The sequence below is a fragment of the Podarcis liolepis genome (assembly GCF_965112155.1).
Source record: "Podarcis liolepis genome assembly, chromosome: 1".
Lineage (NCBI taxonomy): Eukaryota > Metazoa > Chordata > Lepidosauria > Squamata > Lacertidae > Podarcis > Podarcis liolepis.
In genome coordinates this window covers 119,613,349-119,630,701 of record NC_139554.1, presented here as the reverse complement: position 1 = coordinate 119,630,701, position 17,353 = coordinate 119,613,349, and the positions used below count along the sequence as shown (strand labels likewise).

Here is a 17,353-nt window from a genome sequence, read left to right as displayed (position 1 = left end):
TTATGTTGAGCTCATATTTTGCACAATTTGTACATGGTGTCTGTTTGATAATGTGTGGTTTGCTATGCCTAACAAAGGATAACTATTTAAATAAACCTTCCCACAATGGGCTGCATGCACGCAGCTGGAGACTATGCCTGCATGGCATCTTCCTCTGCTCATCCCTTTTCAGTCCGCTCATGGTACTAGGAGACAGTGGTGCAGAAGAGGGTGGGGAGCCTGGCCTGACCTTTCCTCCTCTTCTTCCAACCCGTCTTGTGCTCCACCTCTAGCTCTGAAGCTTCCCCTGCCTCCGACTCTTGCCACCTGGCAGGAACAGTTCCCCACAAATCACTGACCCCTTCTCCTGAGTCGGACTCCAGCTCCCCTTCTCCTGGTTCCCACCTGTCAGCATCCTGCCAGTTGCCGACAGAACTTGCAATGTAAATTGAGGCAGTGCAGGGGGCACTGAGGGAAAGAAGACAACAGAAAGGTGGGGAATGTATCGAATAAGAAGCAGAGAGTTTTGGTATCAAATGCTTCATTTCAGATGGTGCTAATGGAGCTAGGGCAACGTTTCAATGGAAGGATGTTGGCTTTGTGAAATTTTTAGAAGGAAGAAAAGTAGCAATGTGTAGAATTCTACAAGACAACACTGCATCTGTGCTATCGTGTCTAAAGCACAGCACAAATATTTATTTTTCTGGACTCTGGTCAGGTTTTGCAGGATCTCTAGAAGAAACGAGTTCTAAAGCTGGGGTCAAATTCTTATTTGATAAATGTCCATTCTGATATGTTCAGGAGATTGTGATGGGACAAAGGCAAGGAAAGGGCATTCAGATGTTTACCTGTTCTCCATGTTTTCAGCTCAAATGATACAAAATCAGTGGGGCATGATTAAACTAATGAGTTTCCTCCAGGGGAAGCCCACACAAGGATAATGGAACACACAAGTTGTGCGATGGGGCTTTCCTCCTCTGTGTCTCCCCATATCCCCCAAAGTGGTTCTGAGGGGGTTGGGCTAAAACCCAGGGTGACATGGGGTGGATGGTGGGTTCATTCCACCTAGCAAGCTGAAATTATTGCTCTGAATTAACAGTGACGTAGTATGGGGTTGAATTCCCCCCTTACAATAGTTATTTTTACTGATCAGATCTTTTAAGTTGTGCTTAATGTGAGCCACCCCTCAGCCACAGAAATATGTGAAGCTGAATATTATTTACTTTGCTATTTCCTATATCCTCCTCCCCCTTCAGACTCTGTGACTCCTGTTTATTAATGCTTCAGGGGTACTGGAATATAGAATGAAATTTGAGTGCTGGAATGATATCTATCTATCTATCTATCTATCTATCTATCTATCTATCTATCTATCTATCTATCTATCCTATAGCTGGAATTCCACAAGGGAATTCTTTCTCCACCTAGATTTTATACAATCTGGTTTGCGCTGGAAACTGAATGACAAGAGGGCTATCTTAAATGCTTAATTTCACCTGGGTGTGTTTGACATGTCCTAACATTATTTTAGAAAAGGGTGTTGGGTTCGTTTCCACCCCCAGCAAAATTCAACGTACAGTGGTACCTCGGGTTACAGACGCTTCAGGTTACAGACGCTTTAGGTTACAGACTCCGCTAAACCAGAAATAGTACCTCAGGTTAAGAACTTTGCTTCAGGATGAGAACAGAAATCGTGCGGTGGCAGTGGGAGGCCCCATTAGCTAAAGTGGTACCTCAGGTTAAGAACAGTTTCAGTTTAAGAACGGACCTCCAAAACGAATTAAGTTCTTAAACCGAGGTACCACTGTACTGTATGTCAGAACTCCATAGCCATCGGTGGCTGCATACAAAGGATAACTTCTCAGAGTTTGGGCAGTGGGATGTTGCCCCTAATTGAAATGACTGTGCAAACATTCATTTTTATGTGTCTGGTGATGGTCTTGGGTCAAGCCAGTTTTGTGTATTTTCATAGCAGAGGAAGAGGAGTGTGTTATAAGATAGCCATCGGTGGGAAGATGACTTGGACTGCCACTTAGCCTTGAGTTTCTTAAAGTCCTTGGACAGTGGCCATTTTGGAAGGCGCTCAGAATCTCGAATCAAATTAGAATCCAGCACGCAGTCTCCTCCTCAGTCCCCTGTCAGAATGTAGAGAACAATGAACATGTGGCAGAACTTGACTCTTCTCTGCATGAGGACTTACTCCTACACTAGCAATTTTGCTTGCTGTTCTGGTGCATTGAAATGTGAAGCCCACATTATCACCCACCACTGCAACTTCTAGCCCTTCCTTTCAGTGATTACTGGTGCGTACTGGGACTGATAGTGTGGAAAGCAGAGGGGGGCCTACTCAGTGGAATCTACTAGATACATATTTAAATTGCTCTGAATATGCTCTTTAAAAAAGCGTTTTGAAAAAATACAGTGGTACCTCAGGTTACGTACTTAATTCGTTCCGGAGGTCCATACTTAACCTGAAACTGTTCTTAACCTGAAGCACCACTTTAGCTAATGGGGCCTCCTGCTGCCGCCGCGCCGCCGGAGCCCAATTTCTGTCCTCATCCTGAAGCAAAGTTCTTAACCTGAAGCACTGTTTTTGGGTTAGCGGAGTCTGTAACCTGAAGTGTAGGTAACCTGAGGCATATGTAACCTGAGGTACCACTGTACATTGAATTTTCCATAACACTTGCCGTCGCCATCTGGTGTCACATTGTATAAAACACACCTAAAACGTTTTATTTGCAGCTATATAGCTGAGTCCTCATGCTAGTTTTGTCCCCATCATCTTCCTTGATCAATTCTACAAAGGAAACACTGAGACTAAGAAGGTGGGAGCTGACAGGCTAGTGCAGGCATAGGCAAACTTGGCCCTCCAGATGTTTTGGGCCTACAACTCCCATGATCCCTAGCTAACAGGACCAGTGGTCAGGGATGATGGGAACTGTAGTCCCAAAACATCTGGAGGGCCAAGTTTGCCTATGCCTGGGCTAGTGCCACCCTGTTGAGTAGTTGCAAGCAAAAAGGCAGGCATATGGGGAGCTGGAGGCAGGCAGACTGAGGTTGATGGGGTACTGCCCCATAAGAACAGTAGAAGAGATGGCTGAATCAGGCCTCTCTATTTATATGTTTTTATTTATTTATTTATTAAATTTGTATACTGCCCTTCATCCGAAGATCACATGGAGGTTCCCAACAGTAAAATATGAAAGGAGAACACAAAATAAACAATAAAACAAACTAACAAACTAACAAACAGAAATCCCAATAGCTCCTTTCCCACAAGCACATTTAAAAGGCCTTAGAATGTTAAATTAGAGAAACATTTTTGCCTGGTGTTAAAATATAAATAAAAATGCACAAGTTAAGAAGCAGTTAAAAGCACTTGAAAATATATTTTTTTAAAAAAATTAGAGTAATAATAAAAGCAACAGGACCCTCCAACAGAACCCCCTAGACCAGGTGTGCCCAAACTTTTTTCAAAGAGGGCCAGATCTGATGAAGTGAACATGCGTGAGGGCCGACCAAAGTTTTTTTAGGATTGAAGTTGTTGAGCTTTTTTTTTTACAATTTTACCACAAAGTTGTTCAGCTTTTTTAATTGAGATTTTACCACAGGGCATACTGTATACTGCCACAGGGACCGGATTAGGCCCCCCAAACGGACTTTGAACATGCCTGACCTGGACTGTTTCTTAATTTATTAGATTTAGATATTAGATTTAGATGCTGCCTTTCATCATAAGGTTTCAGGGCCTTACAACAGGGGTTTGAGGGAGGTCGCAGCTTAGAGGCAGATGAGGGAAAAAGTTGGGAAATCATGGGAGAGGAGGAGCGACACTCGGCTGACATGTTGTCATCAGAAAGCATTCCAGACCCTCCATCTCCCAGAACCTGGCAGGCCTTAGAAGTAGGAGAGCAAAGAGCTCAAAGACAGAGGGCACCCGTAGAAGAGGCGATGATGATGATGAATGAGGAAGAGGGAGAGAAGGGGGGGGGGAGATTCACTCTGGACAACGCCATTATCCAAGAGACTGGGTTCTGAAGCCTCTCTCTGAAAAGATTAAAATAAAAAAGGGCTGTAAGAAACTTTTCCTTGTCTTTATACTTTCCTGGGCAACCAGCCGGGAGCTGCTGACAGCACCCTGACATCCCAACAGTTGTTGCCAAGAGGAGTATGGACCATACTGGTAAATGTCTTGGCTATATGCGGGATGATATATAGCAAAACCACAAGGCTTTCATCAGCCTGCCTTGGATGTCAGAAGAGGCACTTGGGCTGGGTGTTTACAAGGCGGCACTTCTGCGCCAGTAACGTAGTGTCTGTGGTCAGTGGCTATGATCAGCGGAGGGCCCCTGTGCATCTGCTTGAACTGTGGCTCCTTAGGCTGATTGCCAAAGAATTGATGCTTTTGAATTATGGTGTTGGAGGAGACTCTTCAGAGTCCCATGGACTGCAAGAAGATCAAACCTATTCATTCTTAAGGAAATCAGCCCTGAGTACTCACTGGAAGGACAGATCCTGAAGCTGAGACTCCAATACTTTGGCCACCTCATGAGAAGAGAAGACTCCCTGGAAAAGACCCTGATGTTGGGAAAGATGGAGGGCACAAGGAGAAGGGGACGACAGAGGACGAGATGGTTGGACAGTGTTCTTGAAGCTACCAGCATGAGTCTGACCAATCTGCGGGAGGCAGTGGAAGACAAGAGTGCCTGATGTGCTCTGGTCCATGGGGTCACGAAGAGTCGGACACGACTAAACGACTAAACAACAACAGGCTGCTCGTGCCACCACCTTCACCGTAGTTGGATACATTGAGCGCTACAAGCCGAGGAGCGCAGTGGCAGCAACTGCCGCCCTGCCCCTTCCCCTCCCAATGAGTCCTACTACGCCCATGTGAGGTGATGGGCCTCTTCCTCTGCCCTGCCCCCCCCTTGCCCACTGCCTTTCCCTTCTTGCAGAATTTGGGACATAGTGAGGAACCGTGTTGGCCAAAGGGTATTCGTGACGGTCCTGGCAGTTTCATGGCAGTTGGAGACCATGCACTTCCTGTCATGTGATGTGCCAAAGTGCATGCACTTCCTGTCATGTGATGTGCCAAAGTGCATGTGGTGATCCCAGTGCGCCTGATGTACAGGAGTAAAAATTTGTGGTAGGATCTTATCTCACAGGCACATGTGCTGGTTCGCCTGAGGTAGGAAACCTTTGAACTTAAGGTCACACAAAATGCAAATCTCTCCCTTTAGAGAGTTTTATGACAGTAAACTCCAAGCTACACTATCCAGATCATTTCTGGAGTGGTTCATCGTGAGAGGCTTCATTCATTTGAGCCAGTGTTGTTCATATCTACTCATCTGTTCAGAAACTCCTGCAGATCTGCCTCTGAACTCCATGGCAGAAAATATGGGTCATTCTCTAGGACATAGGTCGATGGACAACCTATGGCTATCTGGATTTTGTTGGACTTCAGCTCTCATCAGCCTCCATCCAGCATGGCCAATGGCCAGGGATGATGGTGTCTGCAATTCAACAACATCTGGAGGGCATTTCTAGGGCACCTGCTAAGCTTAGGTAGAACACTCCTAACGTTCTCTCTCAATGAAATCAATAAAAATGCTTAATGATGGAATAATCATTTTGGCATATCCATGAATCTTAGCCATTAGAATCTCATTTGCAACCTCTGGCTCAGGCACATGGGTGGTGCCGTAGAGTGGCAATAGGATTATTAAACAGTATATCTCATTTCTTTGCACGGCACATCTGCGGAGCGTCTTTTGCATAGCAGCTTTCACTTTGATTTATTTCTGCGCTTCTGGTTTGCTATGCACAAAGATTAATTCATTGACGCTTATTGCATGAAATTCAGAGGGAGAGAGGTGAAAAAATAGAGGAGAGTTTGTAGAAGGGAATGCAGTGGTGCCTTTAAGATAATTGTGCTTCCCTCACCACGTCAGAGTTTAAATTCCCTGTGGACATGCCCCTGTCGGTCCTGATAGGTTGATGAGGCCTGCCCCTTGAGCGAGGCCCCGCCCAGTGCCAACAGCGTGGGGAGGCAGTAGTGGGGAGGATGCCAGTCTCTGACCCTTGGCCAGGTTACACAGGGCCCGGCCATAACGCTGCCTACCAAATAAGGTAAGCAGACTTACAGTGGTACCTCGGGTTACATACGCTTCAGGTTACATACGCTTCAGGTTACAGACTCCGCTAACCCAGAAATAATACCTCGGGTTAAGAACTTTGCTTCAGGATGAGAACAGAAATCATGCTCCGGCGGTGCAGCAGCAGCGGGAGGCCCCATTAGCTAAAGTGGTGCTTCAGGTTAAGAACAATTTCAGGTTAAGAACGGACCTCCGGAACGAATTAAGTTCTTAACCCGAGGTACCACTGTACTGTATGTCAGTACCACTGTACTGTATGTCAGAACTCCATAGCCATATTTAGGAATATTTAATACAGTGGTACCTCGGGTTACATACGCTTCAGGTTACAGATGCTTCAGGTTACAGACTCCACTAACCCAGAAACAGTACCTCGGGTTAAGAACTTTGCTTCAGGATGAGAACAGAAATTGTGCGGCAGCAGGAGGCCCCATTAGCTAAAGTGGTGCTTCAGGTTAAGAACAGTTTCAGGTTAAGAACGGACCTCCAGAACGAATTAAGTTCTTAACCCGAGGTTAAGAATGAATTAAGTTCTTAACCTGAAGAACCCAGTTCTTAACCTGGCCACTGTACTTTATGTAGTTTTTAATCCCATTTTATTTTAATCCCATTTTATTTTAATCCCATTTTATTCTTAGCAGCAGCCTGGGCTGGTAGATTGGGCTGAGAGTAACTTGCCCACAAGCTTACAATGAGCCACATGATTTTCAGTAAATTTGCACTGTTCTATCACTACATAATTACTCATTTCACATGTCCAACGAAACAGACCTATTTATCTGTTAATTTACCACATTAAAGCAGGATAAAGGTGGGTGTGATTAACGACAGTGGTACCTTGGTTCCCGAATGGCTTAGTTGTCGAACAAATTGGCTCCCAAACGCCGCAAACCCGGAAGTACCGTATTTTTCGCTCTATAACACGCACCCGACCATAACACGCACGTAGTTTTTAGAGGAGGAAAATCCGTAGGCATGCCACCCGTAGGCATTCCCTCCATAACACGCACAGACATTTCCCCTTACTTTCTAGGAGGAAAAAAGTGAGTGTTATGGTGCAAAAAATATGGTAAGTGTTTTGGTTTGCGAATGTTTTTTGGAAGCTGAATGTCGGACGCAGCTGATGTGGCTTCCAGTTGAGTCGAACCGACTCCCGGAATGGATTAAGTTCAACAACCAAGGTACCACTATATTCCATGTCTGTAGCCAACACCAAACCCCTATGATTTGGGACAGAAGTTGTATGAACATATCAAGCAGCCTTAAACCACAAGCCTGTGGTTCAAAGCATATGGCACCCCCCCAAAAAAATCCTGGCAACTGCAGTTTGCTAAGAGTACTTGTAGCTCTGTGAGGGTAAACTATAGTTCCCATTATTCTCTGGGGGAAATCATGTGCTTTAAATGCATGATGTGCCCACTGTCCAAGTGAGACTATGGGTCCCCTTAGCACACTGTGTGCTTCTCTTTTCATGGTTCCATCTCTAAATTTCTTCTCTCCATACCTTCATCTTGTCAACTTTTCATTCAAGCCTTTTCACCTTCTCTCCATGTTCTTTTTTCCATCCTAAAAGTAATTGCTCTTGAGAAGGGTTGTGGATGAAGGCCCATTTCTCTAGGAAGTCCAGCTCATGCCAAGACATATCCTGTTACCTTTTGTATGGCAAATCAATTTAACGGCTAAGGGGGGGGGGAGATTCTTGCTTCTCAGATGTGCCTTAGGGAACAACGATTTGGTACCCAGAAGAAAATGGCTACCAGTAATTGCTAGGGGCCTTCAGATCAGTGATGGGGAAAATGTGGTCCTTCAGATGTTGATTGGACTGCCACTCCTATTGAATCCGACCATTAGCCATGCTAGTGTTGATAGGAGCTGGAATCCAACACAATCTATTTCCCTGTTCTTGCTTTGGATGAAGCACAGAGTCTGGAAACTAGAAGGACAGGAAAGAAGAATCAGTGCTTGCTTTTACTCTCATCCACCCCTGCTAATAAAAATGCTTAAAAAATAAAAAATAAAAAACATACTGGAGGACGTTCTTGGTAAGAGAATCTGGGTCATGTCCTCCTCTCTCTCTCTCTCTCTCTCTCTCTCTCTCTCTCTCTCTCTCCTCTGTTTCTCATATTCCCAGCAAGTTTGGTGAGCGATGATTCAGTCATCTTGGTAAAAAGCCATTGGGTAGGTCCTGAGTGAATTCTCAAAGGTCAGCCTCATTCGCTAATATAAGCAAGCAGAAGATGCTGCTGCAATCGCTGCTTGAAGAGAGCAAGCACAATGCTTATTACCCTCAGCATCTCAGCAGTGTTGATATTATATTCACTCTGAGAAGTTGCTTTGGCAGGAAGTCATAATCCGAGACAAAACCAAACCCAAATAAGTCCAAACAAATGAAAGGCTGGCCTGTTTTCCTTCACTGTGCAATAAGATAATTCCACCTAGTTATTAGCTGGCTTTTTCTGCCACCTAGCGGTAGCACACTAGATTCTTTAAATAAAATAACTGCAGAAATTCTCCACAAGTCCCAATTCGGCCATAGAATTGGAAGGGACCATGAGGGTCATCTAGTTTGGAATGTGGGAATCTTTTGCCCAGTGTGGGGCTTAAGCCCACAACCCTATTCCTGCGGAATAGCAACAATAGATCTTGTGCTCTCAATGGAGGCAGGAGAGATTTGGCCTCCTGTAGCAGCCTCTAACGGGCTTGCCAATCAGGAGGTTGGCGGTTCGAATCCCCACATGGGGTGAGCTCCTGTTGTTCGGTCCCAGCTCCTGCTCACCTAGCAGTTCAAAAGCACGTCAAAGTGCAAGTAGATAGATAGGTACCACTCTGACGGGAAGGTAAACGGCGTTTCTGTGCGCTGCTCTGGCTTCACCAGAAGCGGCTTAGTCATGCTGGCCACATGACCCGGAAAAACTGTCTGCGGACAAACGCCGGCTCCCTCAGCCTATAGAGCGAGATGAGCGCTGCAACCCCAGAGTCGTCCGTGACTGGACCTAACGGTCAGGGGTACCTTTACCTTTTTATCAGCCTCATTAAAAGAGAAACGGTGAGGTCATCATCATTGCCATCGATACTCCAGAATACGATTTTATTTTATTTTAAACATCACTGTCTCGCCGTGTGCTGGAGGAGACTTGAGAGTCCCATGGACTTCAAGAAGATCAAACCTATCCATTCTGAAGGAAATCAGCCCTGAGTGCTCACTGGAAGGACAGATCCTGAAGCTGAGGCTCCAATACTTTGGCCACCTCATGAGAAGAGAAGACTGCCTGGAAAAGACCCTGATGTTGGGAAAGATGGAGGGCACAAGGAGAAGGAGATGACAGAGATGGTTGAACAGTGTTCTCGAAGCTACCAGCATGAGTTTGACCAAACTGGGGGAGGCAGTGGAGGACAGGAGTGCCTGGCGTGCTCTGGTCCATGGGGTCATGAAGAGTTGGACACGACTAAATGACTAAACAACAGCAAAGGCTCTAAATGGCTATGAGCTGCGATGCCTATGCTCTGCTGCCACAGTCAGAGACATTAATGCTTCTGAATACCTGTTGCTGTAAACCACAAGAGGGGAGAGGGCTTTTGTTCTGAGGTCCTACTTGTGGGTTCCCTACAGGGTGCTGGACTAAATGGGCCTGAACCAACAGCCTCTTCTTGTGTTCCTTTGTCCTCTTATTCCTTTTAGAGGTTGCTGGGAGTTGTAGCTTTGTGATGGGTAAACTATCGTTCCCAGGATTGGGGGGGGGGGGCAAATGTGTGATTTAAAAATATGCCCCGTAAACAGCCAAAGTTCAGCAGCCCTAGCCCTGGTAGGTAAAGGTAAAGAAGCCCCAGATGGTTAAGTCCAGTCAAAGACGACTATGGGGTTGCGGCGCTCATCTCGCTTTCAGACCGAGGAAGCCAGCGTTTGTCCGCAGACAGTTTTCTGGGTCACGTAGCCAGCAGGACTAAACTGCTTCTGGCACAACGAGACACCGTGACAGAAACCAGAGCGCACAGAAACACCGTTTACCTTCCCGCTGCAGCGGTACCTATTTATTTACTTGAACTGGTGTGCTTTCGAACTGCTAGGTTGGCAGGAGCTGGGACAGAGCAACGGGAGCTCACCTTGCCATGGAGATTCGAACTGCCGACCTTCTGATCAGCAAGCCCAAGAGGCTCAGTGGTTTAGACCACAGCGACTGTCACTTGGTGGATTATTATTATTATTATTATTATTATTATTATTAATTTTGTTTCCCTTTCCTCTCTTTCTAACACCTGGCTTGTGACTGAGGGAGACTCACTTTGGCAACAATTTCTCTTGCTTCTTTCGATCCTACTATTTTATTTATTTGTTACTTTTGCTTTTCATAGTTTTTTAAAAAAACACAGTTTAATGATTGTTATGTAAGCCACTTAAAGTATATGTGTGGATGACAGTGCATGTGCAGACAACAGCTTCGTGAAAAGGAGTGGGGTGGTTCTGGTTGTGGGCATGGGGAAAACCAAACAGGTAATGCGCATTAAGGGGGAAGACATCTCTGGCCCCTCTCTGGTGTGTACAGCAACAAGCAAATGCCACATGAGACAAAGTGGGGGGGGGGGAATGACCTCTCTGCATTTTAAGCCACTAATGTGTACATAGACTAAGGCTTCATATGCACCATACTTTTAATGCACCCTCCCAAATCCTGAGAACTACAGGGGGGAAAAAGGTTGCTGGGAGTTGTAGCTATGTGGTGTGGAAAACTACAGTTCCTAGGATTTTTTGGGGGGTGGGGGTGGAATGGGCTTTAAATGTATGGTATATACACAATGTACATTTAGCAGCCCCAGCACAAGGCCTGTAACTTTGTGATTTATTTGAAAGCGAGCTAGAGATCTTCTTTTAACTCAGAAACCTCTGTTTCTATTCTGAACAACTTTGTCATTTCGGAAGGTGACACATTAAGTGAGCCATAGTCCACATGCCAAACATCAGAGGACAGAGTGTAACAGGAACCATGAATTATCCGCTCATGCTAGGCATCAGAGCTCAAACAACCGGGTGAGATGTTTTTTTTGTCGTGCAAGCCAAGAGGTGAGAGTGTGGATAGGTAATAGTTAACAACACATCTGTTTCACTTTGGGTTGCTTTCACAATTGGCAGAATAGCTTTACTCGAGTTAGGGTACAAACTCCAGGGCTGGAACTAGACACATTATAAAAAAAACAAGTTTCAGGAAAACACGTTGTAAACCTCACAATGGGAAATCACATTGCCGAAAGTCGGAACTCCACAGCGCCACCTGGTGTCGCAGCGATATAACACACTTTAAACGCTTTTAAAAAACTAATGAAGCTGAGTCCCAACTTACAGCTATTGCCTTGCTTTTCTTTTTCAAAAATAAAACATAAGCCATGGCTCATGGTTTGTACGCAGCAGGAAGCCAGGATCTATTCCTGCATGTGGCAAACAAGTGAAGAAGCGCATGCACCTCATGAGTGGTTGTCATTCTCTTGTTACCTCTTGACGCATTCTGTTGTCACCATGTAGTAAAATGAAGCCACTTACATTGCCTTCTGTTCTGTTTTCTTTTAGAACTAGATACCGAAGAGGTTGCCTGCACGCAGAATGGCCAGGTGTATCTGAACAGAGACATTTGGAAGCCGTCCCCGTGCCAGATTTGCGTTTGCGACAGCGGAGCCATTCTCTGCGATGAGATCCAATGTCTCGATGTGCTGGAATGTGAAAACCCACAGGTCCCTCCGGGAGAGTGCTGCCCTGTGTGTCCAAACACAGCCCGCAATGGATTTGAAGGCGCTATTGGTAAGATTGCTTCAAATGTGATAATCGGGGGCCAGTTGCATGCTGGGATATATAACAGCTTCACTTCGACGTGTACACACTTGCCTGAGTCAATGTGGCACGGGAGATGGGCACTTGTGCATACTCACCACACCCAGAACACCTAGAACAGGCACCCCCAAACTCGGCCCTCCAGCTGTTTAGGGACTACAACTCCCATCATCCCTAGCTAACAGGACCAGCGGTTAGGGATGATGGGAATTGTAGTCCCAAAACAGCTGGAGGGCCGGTTTGGGGGTGCCTGACCTAGAACCTAGGGAGCAGTGCAGTTGTATGTGTTTATGATTCATGTAGTCTTTCCTTTGCAGAAGAGGCAATAGCTAATTCAGTCCATCTAGGTAAGGATATGTTTGTATCGGTCTATTTCCAGTTACTTACAAGTTTATTCTGCCCTGTTGCTGCACAAACCTCCTCAGTTGTTGTTGTTGTTGTTGTTGTTGTTGTTGTTGTTGTTGTTGTTGTTGTCAGTGTTTCCCCCCCCCCAAGAATGTTTAGGGGTACTCTCATTTTGACTAAAGAAAATCACCATTTTATAGTTCTAATCGGAAAAAATAAATACAGTACAGTGGTACCTCTGGTTACGAACGCTCCTGGTTACGCACGCTGCAGGTTACGAGCTCCGCTAACCCGGAAGTAGGCGCTCCTGGTTGCGAACTTTGCCCGAGGATGCGAGCGGAAATCGTGCGCCAGAGGCGCCATTGGCAAAATCATGCCTCAGGTTAAGAACAGTTTACAGTTACGAACGGATCTCCAGAATGGATTCCATTCATAACCGGAAGTACCACTGTAAAAGTTGTTGAGATTTTTTTTAGGATTTAACCGGAAATATAGACATATACTGCCACAGGGGCCGGATTACATTGACCGGTGGGCCAAATTTGGCCCCTAGAACGGACTTTGGACATGCCTTGTTTAATCTAACTCATCTGTTCTTCACAGTTTTGTTTTTCTTGCCTGAAAATATATATAGTGCATCACAGCTCTCCAGTCCAGCCCAGGATTACGCCTATTGCAAACCATCACATGCTCAGTAGGGGGACCCCAATAGCAGATGCCATGTCGGGGCACCACTGCACATCTGACCTCCCAACAGTTGAGTCACTGTTGCTTACTGGGAGAGAGAGGAGAGATTTGCATGGTGCAAACACGCCAGTGGAAATACCAGTTTGATTCTGCCAGTGCTCCCAGCCACCTCTCTTCTTCCCTTTCTGAGGAAGCAGCGGCAACTCACCTGTTGGGGGGGAGGTACAATCCCCTACTGCCACCTCCCCACAAAATTGCTGCCATTACGGCCAATAATCTGGCGAGTGTTGCTTCCCCACTAGAACTCTTACACCGCTGAGGCACTGCTTCTAGTTAATTGGTTGGAAACAGAATTAGAACGACATGCCATGTCATCCAACGACCCCTTCCCTCCACGACCAAGGCCCTTTTATAAAGTTTATCCCGGAGTAAACTTCATTCAGAAAAAAGTCCTTTCAATGTTAATTAAACACTTCCTGATTGCAGGGCCTGACCTCACTGTTGTTTCTTGTTGGCCACAGCTGAAGGATTGGTAATGAATAGCCTCTTAATTATCCTTGAATAGCCTTTCTTAATATCCCGTTGTCAGTTTCCCTTTCTACAGGAAGTTGTAGGGGGAGGTAAGACTTTAATTACGGGTTTCTTTTTCCTGCCAGATTGCACCATTTTGCTATACAAAATTAAAAGGAAAGAATGAGACTACAATGATGTGACAACAATATCATGCGGATTCTCTGTAAAGAATGAACTGCACAGCAGGGCACAGCAATTCGGGGGGGGGGGTAGGTTACCATGGAAACAATCTAGGATGGTGTAAACACTGGTCCAGTTGCCAGAGGAAGATAGGGAAGTTAGGAACTGAAGCTATATGTGGCTGGGAATATAGCCTAAAACTTCAAGCATGGACCACATGAGCTATCATTGGGTCTTTGGTGGATGGTCCCTATTTTCTAGGGACAGTCCCAAATTTACAAAAGCCGTCCCATTTTTTTTATTTGATTCCGGAAGGTCCTGCTTTTCCTTGGGACATCCCTATTTTCACCAGAGAAACATTGGAGGGTATGGAGTTATGTGACCCCCCAAGCCAAAGAGATAAGTAACTATACAACATTTAGAAGACACCTGAAGGCAGCCCTGTATAATAATAATAATAATAATAATAATAATAATAATAATAATAATAATAATAATATTTGTTTCTACCCCCCCCCCCAAATCTGGCTGGGTTTCCCCAGCCACTCTGGGCGACTTCCAACAAAAGATTTAAAATACGTTAAAGCAACAGTCCTTAAAAACTTCCCTAAACAGGGCTGCCTTCAGATGTCTTCTAAAAGTCAGATAGTTTATTTCCTTGACATCTGATGGGAGGGCGTTAGCTTCATCAAATTTGGCCCTCTTCAAAAAAAGTTTGGGCACCCCTGGACTAAACCAATGCTACTGTATTTACTCGAATGTAATGCACACCTGTTTGGCCGAATTACGCTGCGAAAATTAGGGTGCGCATTTGATTTGGTGGCACCAGCAAATTTCAGTTTCAAGGTTTTGAAAATTCAACGGTACATTAGATTCACGTAAATACAGTACTTTCTTACAAAATTCAAACCATACAATTTGTGGGGGTTTTTTTAAACAGGAAAGGTTTGTTGAACTGGTGTTATAGTTCATTTCCTTTGTATGCCCCGAGGAACATAAACTGGATATTTCACTAATTGTTAAGGGAAGGACCTGCAGCAGAAGGAAATCTTTGAATTTCTGACCTTCCTTTATACTGGAAGCAAAGCAGATTGTGCTCAAGCATGCCTGACACGTGTGCTGAGTACCGTATTTTTCCGTGTATAAGACGCCCCCATGTATAAGAGGCCCCCTATTTTTGGGGACTCCAAATTAAGAAAACACCCCTCAGCACTACCTGTGTATAAGACGAGCCCCATTTTTAAACCTATTTTTTTGGGTAAAAAAAACCCTAGTCTTGTCTACGGAAAAATATGGTAATTCTACTGGGGAGCATGGCGACTTCCAAAATGTGTGGGTGGCGCTGTGGGTTAAACCACAGAGCCTAGGACTTGCCAATCAGAAGGTCGGCGGTTCGAATCCCCACGACGGGGTGAGCTCCCGTTGCTCGGTCCCTGCTCCTGCCAACCTAGCAGTTCAAAAGCACATCAAAGTGCAAGTAGATCAATAGGTACCGCTCCGGCGGGAAGGTAAACGGCATTTCCGTGCGCTGCTCTGGTTCGCCAGAAGCAGCTTAGTCATGCTGGCCACATGACCTGGAAGCTGTACACCGGCTCCCTCGGCCAGTAAAGTGAGATGAACGCCGCAACCCCAGAGTCAGTCACGACTGGACCTAATGGTCAGGGGTCCCTTTACCTTTACCTATTTGCCACTTGGATTACTTTGATTTGGCATATGAACAAGAGCTGTACATCTGGTTGTTGGATGATGAAGCAATAAGACAAGATATGGCATGCTTTAATAAGCAGATGGGTGCATTTCGCAGGTTTCAGGCCAAAGGCTGCAAATTTCACCCACACAAGCGGAAAGAAGACGATGCCAAAGCTGTAGACTGCCTGAATGCTTTTAACTACATTTGTCAACACCTGCCTAAGAATTATATTATGGCTTGACTTCACATCTGGGCATTTGCTTATAATTAGTATGCATGTTAGAAGTGGCTGGTGCTAAATAGGTTTCCAGCCAGCTGTAGCTCTTGCAAAATTCGATAAAAATGATGAGGGGAGGCAGTATTTAGAAAACATTTATTGGATTATTTGTGCTTGCTGGCCAACTTTTGATTGCATGTAACAACCAGCTAGGTTTAAAGACAAAATATCAACGTTAAAGGAAGCTGTCAAGGATCAGCAGATAGCAGATTCAGTCTGTAATCCTATAAACACTTACTTGGAAGTAAGTATTCTTGAGCACAATGGGACTTGATTAAACATACAAAGGATTGTGGTCTGAGTGAAGGTTTGCAGAGAAAAGTTTTATTTACAGGAAATGCAAAATTGCCTCATCTGAGATATAAGCAAAATAAAATTCTGCATTCCTGAAATAGGAAGTATCTTCCCGCAGGATGGCTTAAGCAACTTTCCAGCTTCGTTCAATAAATCACACATTCATGCAACTGTCAAAATTAGCAACCTGTGCAGCAAAGAATGACTGGGGAGTTCTGCGTGTGACATTCCTCCTCTCCTGCGTTTCCATTTTCCCTCCTTGCATCTTGGCTCCTTTGTTCTCTCCTTTCTTGGTAGCAACACAGACCTTTCTCAGCCCCTTGCCTGAGGCTTTCCTTCTTTCTCCATGGCTGCTCCTATTCCGTAATCCATGTAACGAAATTCATGCGTTTCCCCCCCAGGCCTGTGTTTCTTCCCAACCTTCTCCCCTCAGGCCTCTACTTCTTAAGACGCTTGCCTTTTTGTCTCCTGTTTGATTCAGCCAACCGATCTTTTAACCCATGAACGTGCTGGCAACTCCCAACACTGTTAGCAGCATGGAGGAAGCTACCCTGTGCATGCTGGAATTCTGATTTTTCCAGGGTTCTGAATTGTGCAAAAGCCTCTATGACTACACAGAAGACAGAAACGGATGAGAAGTGGAGTTAAAGTGTACTGGTATATTTGCCGCTCCGTGCATGTTTAGTAAAGTCACATTCTGAATGCCTAAATATAGCTCATAACTTCAGGCATGTAAATCATTGTCCGTACATGTGCTGGGAACCCACCTGAGCTAATTTCTCTTCTCTTCTTTCCTTTTCTTCCAGGTAGAGGACGGAAGGTAAGCATTCTCACTTTTATTTACCTCCCTCTACTAACCCATTATAGGGACATAGGTGGCGCTGTGGGTTAAACCACAGAGCCTAGGACTTGCCGATCAGAAGGTCGGCGGTTCGAATCTCCGCGACGGGGTGAGCTCTCACTGCTCTGTCCCTGCTCCTGCCCACCTAGCAGTTTGAAAGCATGTCAAAGTGCAAGTAGATAAACAGGTGCCTCTCCGGCAGGAAGGTAAACGGCGTTTCCGTGCGCTGCTTTAGTTCGCCAGAAGTGGCTTAGTCATGCTGGCCACATGACCCGGAAGCTGTACGCCGGCTCCCTCGGCCAATAAAGCAAGATGAGCGCCGCAACCCGAGTCGGTCACGACTGGACCTAATGGTCAGGGGTCGCTTTACCTTTACTAACCCATTACATAAAATGCCACTGTAAGCGCTTTGATGGTAGTTTGAAAAACCTTCAAGGAATCTTAAATAGCATCTCTCTCACAAATTAATTACTGTGGTACCTTGGTTTTCGAACGTCTCCACTGGTGAACATTTTGGTTTTCGAACGCTGTAAACCCAGAAGTAAATGCTTCGGTTTTTGAACGTGCCTCGGAAGTC

At 45.4% G+C, this 17,353-nt stretch overlaps 1 protein-coding gene across 2 annotated transcripts in view; it reads left to right on the top strand.

Moving 5' to 3' along the window:
* COL5A2 (collagen type V alpha 2 chain) overlaps window positions 1-17,353 on the top strand; it is a 178,271-nt gene that overhangs the window by 67,431 nt on the left and 93,487 nt on the right. The window contains exons 2-3 of one of the 2 annotated variants that reach the window (XM_083467403.1): window positions 11,692-11,919; window positions 16,742-16,755. In XM_083467403.1, coding sequence (XP_083323529.1) covers window positions 11,692-11,919; window positions 16,742-16,755 — 242 coding nt within the window. Of the gene's footprint in view, window positions 1-11,691; window positions 11,937-16,741; window positions 16,756-17,353 lie in introns of both variants that reach the window. The other variant, XM_083467402.1, reaches the window with a different exon arrangement.